The 17103-nt window shown below is 35.2% G+C and overlaps 2 protein-coding genes, 1 long non-coding RNA gene and 1 pseudogene across 12 annotated transcripts; 1 reads left to right on the top strand and 3 right to left on the bottom strand.

The window, feature by feature from the left end:
- Positions 1 to 3385: 3385 nt before the first annotated feature.
- Positions 3386 to 4556, bottom strand: LOC147939769 (uncharacterized). Of its 9 annotated transcripts, none has more exons than XR_015563340.1 (4): positions 4377 to 4551; positions 4005 to 4061; positions 3774 to 3848; positions 3386 to 3605 (listed from the first exon to the last, which is right to left on the bottom strand). It is a non-coding gene; the product is annotated as an uncharacterized LOC147939769 (long non-coding RNA). The 9 variants fall into 9 exon arrangements; XR_015563345.1 differs by having other exon boundaries at positions 3774 to 3829; positions 4377 to 4546; XR_015563344.1 differs by having other exon boundaries at positions 3962 to 4061; positions 4377 to 4541.
- Positions 4557 to 5598: 1042 nt separating this feature from the next.
- On the top strand, positions 5599 to 6029 carry LOC104709299 (uncharacterized; annotated as a pseudogene).
- Positions 6030 to 6699: 670 nt separating this feature from the next.
- LOC104706598 (vacuolar protein sorting-associated protein 24 homolog 1) lies at positions 6700 to 8407 on the bottom strand. Its single transcript, XM_010422793.3, is given in 7 exon segments — positions 6700 to 6924; positions 6926 to 6976; positions 7103 to 7297; positions 7417 to 7538; positions 7638 to 7740; positions 7853 to 7929; positions 8115 to 8407. Coding segments are annotated over 7 exon segments (693 nt in total). The 5' UTR covers positions 8227 to 8407; the 3' UTR covers positions 6700 to 6891.
- A 1054-nt stretch (positions 8408 to 9461) lies between these two features.
- LOC104706596 (putative glucuronoxylan glucuronosyltransferase F8H) lies at positions 9462 to 11927 on the bottom strand. Of its 2 annotated transcripts, XM_087462962.1 has the most exons (5): positions 11520 to 11821; positions 11083 to 11412; positions 10632 to 10996; positions 10305 to 10555; positions 9462 to 10227 (listed from the first exon to the last, which is right to left on the bottom strand). In XM_087462962.1, exons 2-5 carry the CDS (start codon positions 11408 to 11410, stop codon positions 9759 to 9761), a joined length of 1413 nt encoding a protein of 470 aa, XP_087319088.1. In that variant the 5' UTR covers positions 11411 to 11412; positions 11520 to 11821; the 3' UTR covers positions 9462 to 9758. The 2 variants fall into 2 exon arrangements, with proteins under 2 accessions (XP_087319088.1, XP_010421093.2); XM_010422791.3 differs by having other exon boundaries at positions 11083 to 11927.
- Positions 11928 to 17103: the final 5176 nt, after the last annotated feature.

Genomic DNA, 17103 nt, shown 5'->3' with positions numbered 1-17103 from the left:
GAATATCCACTTTGTATCATTCATATCTGGACGGGGAGGAACCATATCAAACGTGTGATTCCTTGTTTGAGCATTCATCACATCGCCCATGGCTGCACGCCACTTATCATCCTTAAGAGCCTGGTTCACCGTTCTCGGGATAGTTGGTTTGGTGTGGGAAGAGGTAGCGAGAAGGGTGAGTCGATTTTGCGGTTTGGTGATGTTTTTTTAGCTCTAGTTTGCATAGGGTGATTGTTTTGCGGAAGGACCGGTGGTGGATTAGGCACAGGCGAGGGATTAGGAGATGGATACGGTGAGGTTGCTGGTGTTGATGACGGTATTGTAGAAGTTGGTGATAAGGGATTAGGTGTTGTCGGGGATGAAGGAGGAGTGGGAGAGGTGATATGAGATGGGCTTGGGCTTGGATTGGTATTGGAGTGATGGTGAGACGGGCTTGGATTAGGTGAGTGTAAAGGTGGGCTTTGACCGGTATTGGAGTGGGCCTGTGCTGAACTCAAAGTAGCTGAACCTGTAGCATTATTTCCTGAGTCCATTAACGAAGATGAACGAGATTAATCACGTACCTGGGAAACCGAAGGCGACGACGAGATCGCCGGCGACGGTAGGTGAGAATCCATGCTTGGGGGCGGCAACGAAGCAGGATGTACGAGAGGCGGAGACGACATTGGAACAAGACGAACAAAGGGACTGTGGGTAGGAACAAAATCGGGTGGAGAGTGAGAGGAGGGCGTGAGTTTAAGGAAAGGAAACTCTGTTTCGACAAATTGAACATGCCTAGACACATAGATTCGACTTGTGACTGGATCAAGACAAAGGTAGGCACTCTGTGTTAAAGAGTACCCCAAAAATACACACGATTGGGATCGTTGATCGAGTTTGTGTTGTGCATATGGGCGGAGCCAGGGAAAACATAAACACCCAAAGACCCGCAGCTTCAAGTAGTTTGGTTGTTGTTGAAATAGCTTTGCATACGGAGAGACATTGGCAAGAACTTGGTTGGGTAACCTGTTGATAAGATACACAGATGCAGCAAATGCATACGTCCAGTATTGGTTCGAGAGAGAAGCCTGATGAAGAAGAGTAAGACCCGTCTCAACAATATGGCGGTGCTTGCGTTCTGAGAAACCATTGTGCTCCGGTGTATGTGGAGGAGAGGTGAGATGAGAAATACCACGCTCAGAGAGGAAGGATCGAAGACCCACAAACTCACCTCCATTGTCAGAATACAAGATTCTGATTTTGGTTTTGAAGCGCGTCTCCACAAGAGCCGTGAACGCAACAAACGTATCACGTACATGTGATTTTTGTTTCAACGGATAGAACCAAGTGTACCTAGTGAAGTGATCCACAAGGATAAGATAATATTTATAATTGTCAACAGAAACAAGAGGGGAAGTCCAGACATCTGTGTAAACATATTCAAGTGGTTCACGAGAATGAATAGTGTTGGAATAAAAAGGTAGCTTATGGCTTTTATTAATAAAGCAATGAGAACATGGAGAGTGTTTGTGCGAGGAATGAATAAGCAGTAAAGAAAATTGAGACACAATGTTTTGCAAAACAGAAGAAGAAGGGTGACCAAGTCGTGAATGCCACGAGGAAAGAGATGTTTTTGGTGATGGGGAAGCAAACAGGGAGGTGATAGTGTTGGAGGTGACTGGCCACTCGTACAACCCATCTTTAGTTCTGCCTTGGAGTAACCGGACCCCCGTGCGTAGATCCCTCACCTGAAAATAAGCAGGAAAGAATGCCACAGATACTTGATTAGTATTGCACAAACGGTATACAGAGATTAAGTTCTTACGAATATCGGGAACATAGAAGATATCATTTAAGGTCAAAGATTTAGAGGGGGTTGAGAGAATTGATGAACCAGTTTGGGTGATAGGGACGCTGGTACCATCAGCGAGAGTAACTTCTTCTCCACCAGAATAAGGTTGATGCAAAGACAGATTATTCAAGTCAGAGGTTAGATGATGCGTCGCTCCAGAATCAACGATCCAAGGATTGGTAGCACACGCATGAAACATGTTGGCGCGTGGCTGCCATGGTGCTGAGGAGGACGAGGCAACATTACCATACTGCAACTGGGAACAGCGGCGAGCACTATGGCCAAAGACTCCACAGATTTGACATCGGCCTTAGTATCCTCGAGATTGATCCTGCCGTGGTCGAAACTGCTGCTGCTGCCAGGTCTGATTGTTGTTCTTGTTGTAGGAGCGAGCGGGACCACAGTTGTTGGTGTTGTGCTGGCCGTGTCTGTTGTTGTTGTGGTGACCCTAAGATGTCGCAACATTGGCATCAATAGGGAGAGCAGAGGAGTTGACCACCAAGGCATGAAGTTTAACTTCATGATTAATCAACTTTTCATAGGTCTCGGTAAGCGAGGGAGCAGTATCACGACCAGAGATCTGATCAACCACCGTTTTGTAGTCGTCGGGGAGACCTTCGAGAATGATATCTATATGATCCTCATGAGGATAGGGAGCACCAAGCAATGCCAGTTGATCGAACCGTGTAGTGAACCCTTGAAAGTACTCGTTAATCGATTTGTTACTTTTCACCCAGTGTTTGATTTGTTGTCGAAGCTGCAAAATATGACCACGGCTTGGTTTCGCATACGTATCGGTGAGTTTCGACCAGATCTCAGCAGAAGTAGTAGCGGTGGAGAGTAGTGGTTGAATATTAACGGAGATAGCCCCAAGCAAGGAGCTGATACCATTTAAGGTTTTTGTTTGTTTAGAGATCGAAGCTATGATACCATATAAGGTTAGGAGGCTGAATAATTATATTAGATGTGTAAGATACAATATATATAGTGTTACATAGGAGACTAGGTATCTAGGATTGACCAATATGTCCTTTACATATATACATTCTCTATAGGAAATTCCACGAGTCTGTGTTTTACGAGTAGCGATGGATGTTCCACAAGTGTATGTTTTAAGTGTAAATAAGGTTGTTGTAATGTCTTCTTTGATTTTCAAAGCAAGAAAAATAACCTAAAGCAGTGGTCTTCCTTCTTGACTTTGTTTTCCTTTTTGTTGTCAGAGGTTTTAGAGTGTTACTTCTGACACAACCATATCTACGTGTATAACTGATTTCTTGATCACATGCAAGTTTTATTTATCGAGAATAAAGATTAATAATTGGTAACATTAAATTTGATCAGTCTTAGAGTACCTCCATCAAAGGTTGTAATAAAATTATCTTAAAACAGATTTTATTCTTAATTTTGAATAAAAATGAAATTAAGAACTTCTTAATAAACTTTAACATTTCATAGGTCCATTGAAGGTTGTTAAATTTGAGGTTCTTAAAAATATTTTTCTTTGTAATTGTAAATTATTATGGTATTTTGTTAAAATTTATAAGACTTGTATACTTTTAAAAACTTAAAAATATTGCATTCAATAAAAGTTTAAACAAACATGACATAAAGCATATTAATAATAGATTACAAAATGTTTAACTTTAATTTTGAAAAGTTATGTTCATCTGTACCACATAGCAAGTCCATCAAACTCTTTCAGCTTCTTCACCAGTCCATTGTCTGTGTTCCCTGTAGATTTAGTAGGAGTGTCGATGCTCAACTGCGTCCCCGGCTGCCATTTAAAACGACCCTTGTTAAACAACGAACAAAACCATTTCTAAATTTTAAACAAACTTCAAAGTTCAAAATGATTACATTTCATAAAGGGAACAAGATAAGGGAAGATATAAATCACAGTGTCTTGACGATGTCCAAAGACGTATGGATGTAGAAAAGTTACCTCCACCGATATGCCTTAAATTAATCAACACTTCAACACTTCCTCACATAGTCTCTCTGTGTAAATCATATAAAACTAAACAAGATAACAAACTTATCAAACACTTATCAAAAAACCAGATTCTTATTTTAAACCAAAACAATGTTTTACGACAGAGAGACTATGTTAACAAAAACCAATCACTTAACTCCAAAGTAAAGATATCGCATTTATAGATCATAGATAATTTACTTGATTGGCAGTTGTGTCAACCACAAGCTTCTTCAGTTCTTTATCTAGACCGAGCCACTGTTTCAATCAACAGATACAAGAAAATCAATGATCATGGGTAGAAGTGTAACCGATTAAGAGACCCAACAAACCCTCTAATCCAGCTAGTGTAACCGATTAAACTTTATTGACATTGAGAAAAAACCTTCATCCCAATTTCACACTCTATTTATCAGTTACTTCAATTCCTAATATCTTAGGCTCAATTCAATGGATCATGTGGCTGTAACTTGCAAAATAACCTATTTCATCTAACAATAACTCCATCCAAACACGATCCAACACAAACAAATCCATCAAAACTGAAATCAGGAAAAAAAAAATCGGACACACCTCCGCCGTTGAATTTGATAACCCTCTGTAACTTAACACAGTAGAAGCATCACCCTTGTTCACAGATTTCTCAAGCATAAACTTCAGGCCGTTTCCTTCTCAGACTTCCTCCTCCGCTTCAAAAAAATTTGTCACTGCGGAAAAAGACGAGAGAGAGATGAGAATGAGATAGGGTAATTATTTTTTTCTTTTGTTAAAAAATATAGCCAACAATATGCTGACACGTCGTTGGTTCTAAAGGATGCTAAAGTCACTTACCTAAGCGCCGATGCTAAGTGTATTTGGCAGTTTTGATTTATTTTTTTTCTTTTTTTTTTGAGCTAAGATACTTATAAGATATCTTTAAGGATCTTCGATGGAGATGACCTTACGTGTTTATCCTTGCCACATGAATAATTTTTCATATGTGTCTTAGATCATTCTCTAGAAATGGTTAATAACAATGATGTATTCATCAAAAGTGAATTACGAAAATATGTTTCATATAATTTACTAAGTTCACAATTGACTATTGCGGTTTTAATAGTATAAAAGTGTATCAGAGTTTCAAGCTTACGGAACCGATTAGCCCTTTTGGTTTTTCTTTGGTTTCTTCTAATGCGGTAAAACGGAGATGTTTTAAAGCATGGTCGACATTGAAAAGGTATTGTCCTGTCTCCTGTGATCACCGTTGTATGTTGATCTATAGAATTTAATTACTCTCGAAAAGAATTTGTTTTTTTTTGGTGTGATTTTGTAGAAGAGTGACTGTGGAGAGAGATTTGAGTAAACGTTAGGGTTTTGTTTTCGTACAACGCATGTCACATTATTATAGACATTAACTAATCTTTAATTATAACTTTTTCTAATCTCTCTCTCTCTCTCTAGTTGCAACAACAATGAAGATCTACCAAACCAAGATTGTGTCTATAATTGATTCTAATTATAATTGTAACCGTATGTATGTTATATAAATCACCTTGAATTCATGAAAACGTAGACTTTTTTTTTTTTAACACATACCTTTTTATATATTAAGGCCAAAAAGCCACATGAAGAAATACATAATGCCTCCTGACAAGAGTAACACCTGCATAAATAGTAGAGAAACAGAGTACATTACAAAGCAAAAACCAACTGAAGGGAGATTCTACGTGTATATATATAGAGACACTGAGACACATATACGAAAAGGGAAATACATTTCGACTAAATAGTATACTTTCCACAAAGAATCAAAATCATGGACACTCTCACAACCGTATCGATCATGGCCCTAATGCTCTTTGCAAGGTCTGAATCCGCACGTGCAGCCACTCTTGTCGTATCTAACCAGATGCAAACTCGTGGTGAAGTTCCCGTTTTTGTCACGTGCCGACCAACCTCGGAGCTGTCCAAATCCGTACCTTTGGGTAAATAAACGTTGATAGACATCCCAAATACTGACGGCGATAATGAAAATGGGAGGCATCTAAGGTTTTACCCCATACGAAATGTATCGGAACGTTTTACGGCAAACCACATTTTTGGCCCTCCGAGATGTGGTACAATTTGTACGATTCGGACAAAGATAAAGACTCATGTTTGGTCGTTGCCAAGGACGGCGGATTTTATCGTTGGAACAACAACAAGAGAAGCTGGGATAGGATCCCTCCGAGTTTTTGGTTTTACTAGTAAATCGTATATCTTCGTTTTATATAAGTCATATTTCTGGTTCTGGATTCTATTTCTTCTTATAATTTGTAACTTTTTATTACACCAACCCCTTAACGATTATCGTATTTAAATAAGTTATAAACTTTCATCAAACATCCCCCCCCCCACCTCGAACTTTTTTAATTTAGATAAATCCTTACAGCCGCTCACAACTTGGTAAGTCATCTATTTTTTTTTTATATATATATAAATCAAATTTATAAGTTTTGTCAATCTTGGAATAAATTTTAGTCGAAACAAAGACAAAAAGAATGGTTTTACTATTTGACTCACAAAAAAAAAACCGGTTTGGACAACCAACATTGGAATACTCTTTTAATTTAATGTTTGATTGAAAAAAAAAAAAAAAAAATTAAAACAATAAGTCAACCATCATGCCACACGTGTAATTTGTTGTGTTACTTGTATGACAAAGTTTTCTTTCAACATAGAGATGTAAATTGTCCCTTCCACCTTCATCGACTCATCGGCCTAATATTCTGTCATGGCAACTCACCAAACTATCCCATAACTGGCCACGTCAATTTTACAATAGGTTTACTAGCAACACTTTTAGAAATGGAAACTAAACCGGAAAAAAAAAAGAACACAGTACACTCAGCTATTGGGTTTCTTGATCAGGGAAGACTTTAGGATGAAAGAAATTACCATGAAAAGAAAATTCGTAAACAAAAGGTAATATGATGATTACATGTATTTGTGATGCATGGTATTTCAATTATAATATATTATACAATACACTGGGATTGCCTTATGTTCTCATCACTTTCAAACGTTGATCGGATCAATCAAGAATTGCATTTAAAAAGAGTCATTGGAATCAGTTAGGATCTAACTTTAGCGAGCCGAGCTCGAATCTCCTCCAATTCTTCCTCATCATCAACACCCTCTGCAATTGCCTCTTCCTGCAGCGAAAAAAGAAAAGCAAAAACAGAACTCTTCTTTCAGAACCTAATCTTACAGAAGTTGGAAAGTACCAAACTTTTTTTTCATTTTTTTGCAATCAACAATTAATGGTGGATGGGGGTTACCTCGCGAGAAGTGCTCGCCTTCTGTGCAGGTACCTTTATCCTTTCCTTCCTAACAGCTTCTGGGAGCTCTGCAGCTGTTTCTCCAGCAATTGCTGTCAATACTTTGTCAACCTCTTCATCGATCTCTTCTTCCATATCCTCTGAATCTAGAGCATTGTCAATCGCCTCATTCACAAACTCTTCAATAACTCCTGCCTACACATACCAAAGTAGCAAAAGGATATATATACACTCAGGATTACTAAATGTAAAGGAGTGAACTCAGCTCCAAAATCTTCCAACAGAGAAAGTAGAATGATACTTAAAAGCCGTACCTTAGTCATCTCTTTGCTGAACTCCTGCATCGTTGCAGCCATTTGTGGAGCCTTCATGAGATTATTAACAAGCTTCATAACCTCTGCACTCTTGGACAAATGCCCAACTGTTCGAGCAATCGCTGCAAATTTCCAATAACAGAATGAAGAAAGCTTAAGAATCTCACATCACAAAAACCTAGTAATGAATATAAAAGCTTCATCTTTATCTTTTAACATACCAACACTCTCTCCAAGGTGCATTGATATTGAATTCATCTGCGCCTTATTTTCATATAGCCGGTTCACTGTTCTTCTAGAACCAACAATTTCCTTAGCAAGTGCCTACAAAAACAACCACACATACTCACAAATCAGAAGAAAGAGAGCCAAAGATTCCACAAACAAAACAAGCTTTACAAAGGCAGAGACTTTTATCCCAAATTCGGTTATATACCTTAGCTGAGACCATATCATTACGCTTTGCAGCTTCTTTAATAGCTTTCTGTACATTCCTCTCTTCTTTCTGTATATCTGAAAAATAGATTCAAACCCCAACCCAGATTATCAAAATCCAACTCATATAAATCATCCGATCACAATCCGATTCATCTAATCAAATCTAAAGCAGTATCTAATTCAACAAGATTCATCCAATTTCAAAAAAAAAAAAAAAAAACCCTAATTTACTCGAAAAGAAAGGGGGATCTGAATAAAACCTCGGATTTGGCGTTCGATGTTACGACACTCCTGTCGTAATTTGCGTTGCCAGTCACGTAAGAGTTGTTTGGGATCAGGCTTTGGCTTTATGATGTTCATCACTCTCTCCATTGTTGCGTCTTCTTTGTTTTGTTTTTTAACCTATTCTCTTGTTCTTCAAACTTTAGGAGATGAATGAATATATTCGTCTGGCAGACCAAAACTATTCAACTAATTAGGCGTTTTTAAGACCGAACCGAACATAAACAATCAGACCGAACTAAAATAAAACAAATTTTATACAAATAAGATTATCTTGTATATCAGTATATATATGTGCATAAAAAGAACCTAGGATAAATGTGTAGAGTATGGTCGGAGTCGGCCCAACATACTATAGAGCCTATATGATAAAGAAAAGAAACAATAGGGCCTCTTTTTATATGAATTTTGTTTGTTAACTTAGAGAGAGGTCCAGGATCCTCCTGACCCCCTCCCTCTACCTCTAAATTTCTAATCAATCTCTTAGATACAGGGGGATAGTACTTGACCAATAAGGTAATGACCATACCATTATTACATTATAGATGAGGTACTATGTCACTTTCGTCCTAAACGATATCATCATGATTAATTGGTCATTGTCTTTGTTGTGATGTTAGAACAAAACAACTTGTACGATACATCTTTGATAGTTTTTCCTAATTGCGGGTTACATCACTATTATTAAAACTGTTCAAGAAAATAATTCTCATGCGGCGTCAAGTGCATCCTATATATGTATATGTTGTTGAGAAGACAATAACTCATGCAATGTTTTTGTATCTCTTTGCTAGTTGTAAGTTGTAACTATATATTATACATTAGAGGATGTAGATCAATATAAGTATAAGATAGATGAAGAAAGAAAAAAACACCTATAGATAGTTGTGATTTTGTGATACAATAATATTTGATATGTGTACTGTTTTTTGTGATGTTTACAAGACATAAGATAAGAAAAGTAAGGTGGGCCTGCAATAATATGTGTAAATATAAACAAAAAAATACTATATACAATAATATTACTACATTTATTGATATATGCATCTTCTTCTGACACACTAGCTGTCTCTTGCTCACATTGCTCTGTCTTTCATCTTTCCCTATACATAAACACCATCCTTTTTATTTTATCTTTTATTCATCACTTTTTTGTTTTCAATTATATACCACTATATTAATTCTTATCATTTCTATTAGCAATTTTTCTTAACTATGGTCAACTAAAGTCTAGATCCGATCCGAGTGTTTTTATTATATGTTGAGTTTCGATCTTAAGGAACTAAACCAATTGTAAACAATGAACTGTAATGTGATAGTCGAGATTTGATATAAAACTAATGAATTTGGATCTCGATTTATATTTTCAGAAAAGAATTAATATATGCCTACTCATCAAAAGAATTACACGTCAGCAATACTTTACACTTCCACGTTCTAATCCACTCAGTGCTCGGCCAGCCAGGTCAGCAAACATCTCACGTGTCCGAGTTATAAACCCCACCTCACGTTGTGGACACTCACACGAGACATTCCCGGTTTACCGATTCCGAAACAGTCCGAAAAACAATCCAGCCTAGCATCCAATTCCATTCAGACAAAGAATCTTACATGTCAAATTCTCATTGGCTCAATACCCTTGACCTTCTGTACGACCGATCATCGAGCTTTCTCCGCAACGCCTCGAGGACACGCCACGTGGCGTCTCCTTCCTTCATCGGGACGTTGTACAGTAGGGCCCGTTTGATCTCCGGCTCGTGTAGGTTTCGCTGTATGGCAGACAAATTAGTCACCGCCACGTGTTCCAAAATCTTCCGTAGATTCTTCACGTCTTTCTCCGCCACCGTGAGTGATATCTCCGGCCACTGTACCGTATCCGAGAACGGTAGCTTGATCCCGTCAGCTATCACAACGGGAACGCAACCTAACACCGCGGATTCCACTAGCCTTGGACTCCATGGTGCCCACCCTAGAGGACACAGACAAAACACCGACCTCACGATTTCTGATCGGTATCCAACAAACCGGTGCCGGTTTAGATGAAACCGTCTTCTCCCTCCGTATTTCTTTAGAATCGCCGTTCTCACTCCCCTGTAAATGACATTTATCAGTAAATTAACAAAAACACAAAAAGTCAAAGTCAACGAGAGAAAAAAACGCAAACGCACTTGCTGTAAAACCGTCCGCTAATATTCTTAGGGTTGACTTCCATCTTCCCCCGGAAAAACGCCCAAATGTCTCGCCGGCCGTTCGCCGGAGCTCTTTCTAAAGCTCTCTCAACACTCTCCGGCGGAATATAAGGCGGGATCACAACATGCTCCACTTCTTGACATGGATGCTTGTAATTAACTCCAAACGTTTGTAATATTATTGACTTCTTCATAAACTCTGGTATCCCTTCCTCAATCGCCATGTCCTCCTTCACAACAACAAAATTATCAAAACCAATCTCTACACTTCTAGTGAAAGCATAACTTCAAACCTTGGGAACTTACCATAGCGTGGAAGCAAGCGCCAAAGTCATGAGAAGCAACGAAGACATGATCAGAGCCTTGAGTCCGGTTCCAAAACGGGTAACGAACGGAGATGAGATCAACGGCTGAGCTGATGAGAGAGCGAGCGTGGCTTAAAGAAGGGAACCCGTTGGATGTGGAGAAGTTGCAAGAAACGTAGACAGGGACGAAGAAGTAATCAGCTTCTTCCGGGTCTAACGTACGGACGACGGATGAGAGAAGCGCACGGTGAATCGCTACCTCCGCAGCGAAAAGATGAGTTGAGCAACGTTCTGATGACTTAACCCAGTCGTCGTTATAACTCGCCGGTAAATCGTATACATATATCTTCATCCCGCTGAACATATCTTTAATCAGAAAAGGAACAAAAAAAAAATCAATCTTTGAGTGGATTTTAAAACAGAGAAGAAATAAAGGTTCGATTTTTATATACCAATGGAGGTGGTGGTAATGGCGGAAGATTCGATGAGAGCACGAGAAGGGAGAGACGACGACGTTTTATGGTTAGACAAGAGACGTATTGTTGAGGGAGATGAGGATTGGTCTTCTCCGGAGAAGTAAGATGTGAAGAGATAGAAAGAGAGAAGAAACCAGAGGATCCATGTGTAATAATTTCTGAAGAAGAAGAAGAAGACAAAGATGTTTCTTTTATTTCCTCCTCCTCTGTTGTTGTTGTTATTAAGCTGCATTTTCACGATGAAACCTGTCTTCTTCTTCGTCTTGTTATTGTTGTTGTTCGGTCTCGTTATGTCAAGCGACATTGCTTTAGAGAGAGATTTGGGAGAAAATGTAGAGAAAGAGTCGTTGATTTGAATGGATCTTTTTTTAGTTTAATCAAAACATTTGGAACAAAATCGTTGATCTACTTACTTTCTCATCATTCTCTCGTGTGGGTTTGGTTTGAATCCAACAGAGTCATAACAAATCATTAAAGAAAGAAAAAAACTGAATTTTTCAGAGTACAGAGAGAAAGAGAGAGAGAGAAGGGTCACATGGTGATGATGGCAATGGAGCAGAATAGAGCTCGGCGCAATGGTCTCGGGTTCATCGCTGGTCAAGTTTTCTTAGTAACCGTACCAGTTGGATGATCTGGAATGACAATAATGTCCTCGTTGGCTCCGTAATAATTACTTTTGTGTGTGTTTTTGGTAAGTTGGAGTGTTTTAGATCTCGTGAAGGACATGTGCTTTTTTATATATATATGTAATTGTGTGTGTCTTCTTGATAAGCTAATTTTTGTTTTTGGATTTCGCTTATCATTTTGTGGTTAATAATGACAAGTTAGCTTAGCTAGCACTTTTATTTATCGTTCACCTTTTTTTCATAACTCACTTCTGATTGTACCAAAGTTAACCTTGTCATAATGAAAAATAAAACTTGACAAATTAATGATGAGTATATTGACCACCATACGTACGCAATAAGCCATAATTTGTACCAATGTTATATCATAAACTCAAAAAGACCCATAAAGCTAAACGAACCCAAGATTTCCTTAACCATTCAATCTGAAATTGGTTAATTAATTTTTAAAAGAATTAACCTATGTTTTCTTAACTTTTTTTTAATCCTTTTTTCTTAATTGTCCCTACATAAAACAATTACATATGTATGATATTGGGTTTGATCCTTTTTATTTCGATTAGTAATTGAGCAGCCAAAACATACATCGTGCTTCATCCCAAACAAGTCATAAAATATAGGCAATGATTGGTAACACAAACAAAGTATTACAAATGGTACGGTTTTGATTTTTTACCAATCACAAAAACTTTACTAAAAACTTTATTAAAAATTTTATTCTCAGTTTTTTGATACAACTTTCATATACAATTTTTTCTTACAATTTTGCACTATTTCGTAAAAGCTTACAGTTTCAGCTTACAGCTATTCTGTACAATAGCTGAAACTACATTACCAATGAGATCCATAATTTTTTTCCACCTAATATCTTAAAACTCGAATTTGAAATTCAGAATGACATGGTAGCATACTAACATGTAATGGAACCAAATCCACTATACATTTATATATTATAAATAATTAGTGTGGGGCTTGAAAAGAAACGCAAAAGGTATCTAAAAACTAAAAAAGCTTACAAGGGCACTGCCCACTCGGTGTGGGGGAGAAGGAGTGCAGCACGTTCAATTTACACACAAAAGATATATTTGTAATTAATTAAAATCCACTATTCATTAGTTTTTGCCTATGTAAATTGGGAAGTGTTTGGTTTGTTATGAGAATGTGTCATAATGCCTATACATACATTGATACATACATGCATGAACTTTTGCATACATATTTTGGTTGAATGGTTGGCTAAATCTTTGTACACATTAATTGTGTTCTCCAAGTGTAATAGTACCTCCTTAGTTTAATTATAATGTTGTCGTTTTCAAGAATAAAATTTGACTTTAAATGATACTAATAGTATTTGACTTATTAATGTGTGTATATATGTCTACAACATTTTAAATAGTGGAAGGGAAGGAGTATACAATTATTTAAGCGGTTTAATTTCATTAAACCATATTTTTACTTTGTCCTAGTTATACTTCTATCAGCGGTCAATTATCATCACACCAATTCAAGTAGACAAGTGGTTAACACTTAAGACTTAGAAAAGTAGTTATGAGCACGGACGACGCCTAAGACTATAGAAGTTGGACATTTTCTATCTTCATGTTTAAGTATTGCCTACTTGGTAAGACAACGAGGACGCAACTAAAGGAAGCATAGAAGTACTGAAAACACCCAGTTCTTTTTGTTTTTTAATGCTCTCATGCATATATCAGATTTTGTTTATAGGAAAGTAATAATAGCCCCAAGATTATACAAATGACATCCTAGGGAAAATAACAATCCCAAACTAAAATCCGGACTCGAAAATCACGTGAAAAGAGTCGAATACCTATGCTAGTACAAAAGTTTATAGTGATGAGTGAACAAACAATCTCATATATCCCCACGACTACAAAACTTTGAACGTTGTAATTGTGTAACGGCGGAAACAAAATCCACCGTTACAGCAATATGGATAGGAAATGAGCTTTATGTTGGATATCAAAGTGGTTGTACCAATCACACAAAATGGTTAATTAGTTCAGGCTTCTGTTAAAATATTGTGTATTTATTAGTTTATTTAAAAATGCAGCTACTGATTGGTTGCACTTTTTAATCACCTAAATAGACTATAGTAAATGAAACATTTAATACTGTAACCAACTCAATTCACACATTTACCCATCTGGTCATAAAAAGGCTACGTGTATATTTATATACATGTAGACAGAAATGGATTTACATGCACAACATTAAAGAAAAATTATAGGCATGGACCCATTTTAACGCTTACAGTGTTTTTGGCCAACTAACGCTCACAATTTTTTTTATGTTCACACATATATGATATATGAATTATAATTATTGAGTATGGTTGACTTATATTTTGTACAATTTTTAAAATATTTGGTGTTATACCATAGAAACGCAATTTATATAAACTAACTGATATTTATTATACTAATATTTCTAAATATGTTTTTTTCAACGGATAAAAATAAAAGGAAGATAAAACTAAGATTTATCGAATACTGTTTCTCTGCATCCCTAACTTAGATTACATGTCACTGAAAAATAAGTGTAATTTACATGCAAAAACAAATTCATAACGATCGCGACACTAATAATCAAACCAAACCTATATTTTTAATTTTTATGTTAAAATTCGAAAATATTTATATCATATACTCTATTATGCATGTTATGAAATTATTCCTTTTGATCGTATATTTCACTTTGGATGCGATTTGCGTTGACTATATAATAACTAGTCTATACATATTAGTCTTTTATTGTCAATGTATTCACGAGACATTCATATTTCGGAAAATGTTATTCTTCACATTAAATTTTGTTTCACATATGCGTGCAATAATGTAACATTTATTATGGAAACATTACAATCGAAGCAATATGTTTGGTAAGGTAATTGCAGTCGCTTAGACTTAAATCAGAAGGAAGAAGCTTATTAACAATAAACTTCTTGATATATATCAGTCACTCCAACATCATCTTTTCTTTACTTTTTTCTCTCTCTACCGATGTGAATTTAACAAATAAATTTGTAAAACAAAACATGAATAACCATTTAAACTTTCTTAACAAAAGCAGGGAAAATTAATTTAGTTCAACAATGAATACTGGTTTATAATGGTAAATAACAGTTGGACAAAAAAAAGGTTAAAAACACATAACGCATTATGAATTTTTTTTTTTTTTTAGAGTTTTCAGTTACAGACGGATAGAGAGAATTATATTTTATTATCATTTTTTAACCACAATTTGTATTTTATTCTTGTTTCTACTCATTCAAGACTCAAAATTTTATGATTTCATGTAAGACTCAAAATGGGCCTAAAGGTCTTTGCGACCCATTTAAATAGCTGGACTGTGTTTCTCACCATATCACATTCACCTATAATTTTTAGATTGATATGTGTGGTCTAACGATCATGTTTAATTATTGATCTAGACCAAACGTTGATACAGCTTAATTAACTGCTATAACGTCTTGATTGGAAGAGCATATAAAGAAGCTTTTTTAATTTTATCATCCGATCAACATTTATTAGGAAAGCATATAAGGAAGCATTTAGAAGCTATAGATGCTCTCATATGCTTTATTCTCATATACTCTCATTTGAAGCATTTCCCAAGCATTTAACTCTAAAATATTAATATATATTAAAATAATTTTAAATAATTAATTTATTTTGTAAAAATAGAAAATTATGATTTTATAAAAGATAAATTTATTTGTTATAAAATAATATATATGAGAAACTACTTCATCTTATTAATTAAAATAATATAATAATTTATTTAATACATTAAAATATTAATGTGGATATAACGTTTATAATATGTATTATTGTTTTATTTTAGTTTAATGTGTTATATTATATATTTTTTCAAAATTATTGAAATTAAAAATATAAATATAGATATAAACTTTTATAAAAAATTTATTTGTAATTAATGTGTAACATTATAAATATATATAATTAAAAATTATTAAATTACACATTTATATATATAAATATTTATAAAATTTATTAAATGTAAAATATATTTTTTAAAAATTATATAGCAATGAGTGATAATTAATTTTTTTAATGAAACACATTTAAATTATATTTTTTAATTAATATCATATGTTAAATATAAATATAATATCTAATACTCCACTGCTATATCAATCAACTAAATATGTTATATTAATCAGAGCATACAACTTATGCACCTTAATGCTTATGGTGTATAATGTTAATGCTCTAGTATATGTTGTTCCAGTCAAGCAATTATGAAGAGTGTTACACTGCTACCAGATCCGAATACAAATTTTGTTTTAAAATAACTATCCGTAAGCCCAATACTCCACAGTAAACAAAATATAACAAGTTTGAGATAGTGGTTTGTATCATGATAATTGTTCAAGGATATATATATAGCCTAAAAACAGAAAAGTTAGGTCCGGCTCAGACTAATTTGTGAAGCCCACTTTTCTTGGATAATGGCTTTATGATCCCTTGATTCCCTTAAATGGTTTTAGTTTTTAAAATACCCTTCGACACCACTCAAAAGACTCAAATATCTCATCTCTTCTTGAGCATTGAGCAACTAAAATGGTTTGATCTAAGCCTCTTTTCAAGTTTAATTCGAATATCCTCTGTTGTGAGGATGGTTATGACTTATATACTTTTTATAGCTGCTTAATTTTGCCATTTTCTTTTTGAGCTCCTGATTTAGAGCTGTATTGTTTTGAGATGCCTACTGGTAGTCTCCTTTTCATGTACTCTGTTTCTTTATTTCAATTTTCACATATAAAATGACTCCCTTCAGTGTAGAAAGATAAAAGAGGAAATAATCTTTAATTTACATAGTTCAAATGTCACTTGCACCCATCAACAAAACAGTTTGTTTTTACAAGTATCTTTTATTTTCATTCTATAGTTTACTATTTAAAAAATGACTGAAAAAATTAGAATAGGAATTATCCGTCAAATTACTTGCCAGAAAATATATTGCATTAATAATTTGTTAGTCGTTAAAAGTAAAGTAAGTATTTGCAATAGAATAAATAAAATTTAAAATATCTTTAAATGATAATGTATCACACAGACAAAAATAATTTAATTTCATAATATTTTATTTTGTAAATTAAAAAATTTCAACATTAATTACCCTACTTCTAGAAAACTGAAACACTTTATATTTAGTTTAAGTTTTTCAATTTCCGTTTTCATGTTTTCAAACATGAGACGACTTAACTTGGCTACCCACTGTGAAATGGGTTAATTAGTCAACGTAACTCTATGAACACATATATCACACCAAGAAAAAGAAAAAGAAAACTTGAAAGAACTTGTGATGTATCGTGGTCGACTAGTTC

Source organism: Camelina sativa, chromosome 8 (genome assembly GCF_030686135.1).
Source record: "Camelina sativa cultivar CO46 ecotype springtype chromosome 8, ASM3068613v1".
Lineage (NCBI taxonomy): Eukaryota > Viridiplantae > Streptophyta > Magnoliopsida > Brassicales > Brassicaceae > Camelina > Camelina sativa.
Note: the sequence above shows the minus strand (reverse complement) of the source record. Positions and strands in the feature narration are given on the sequence as shown.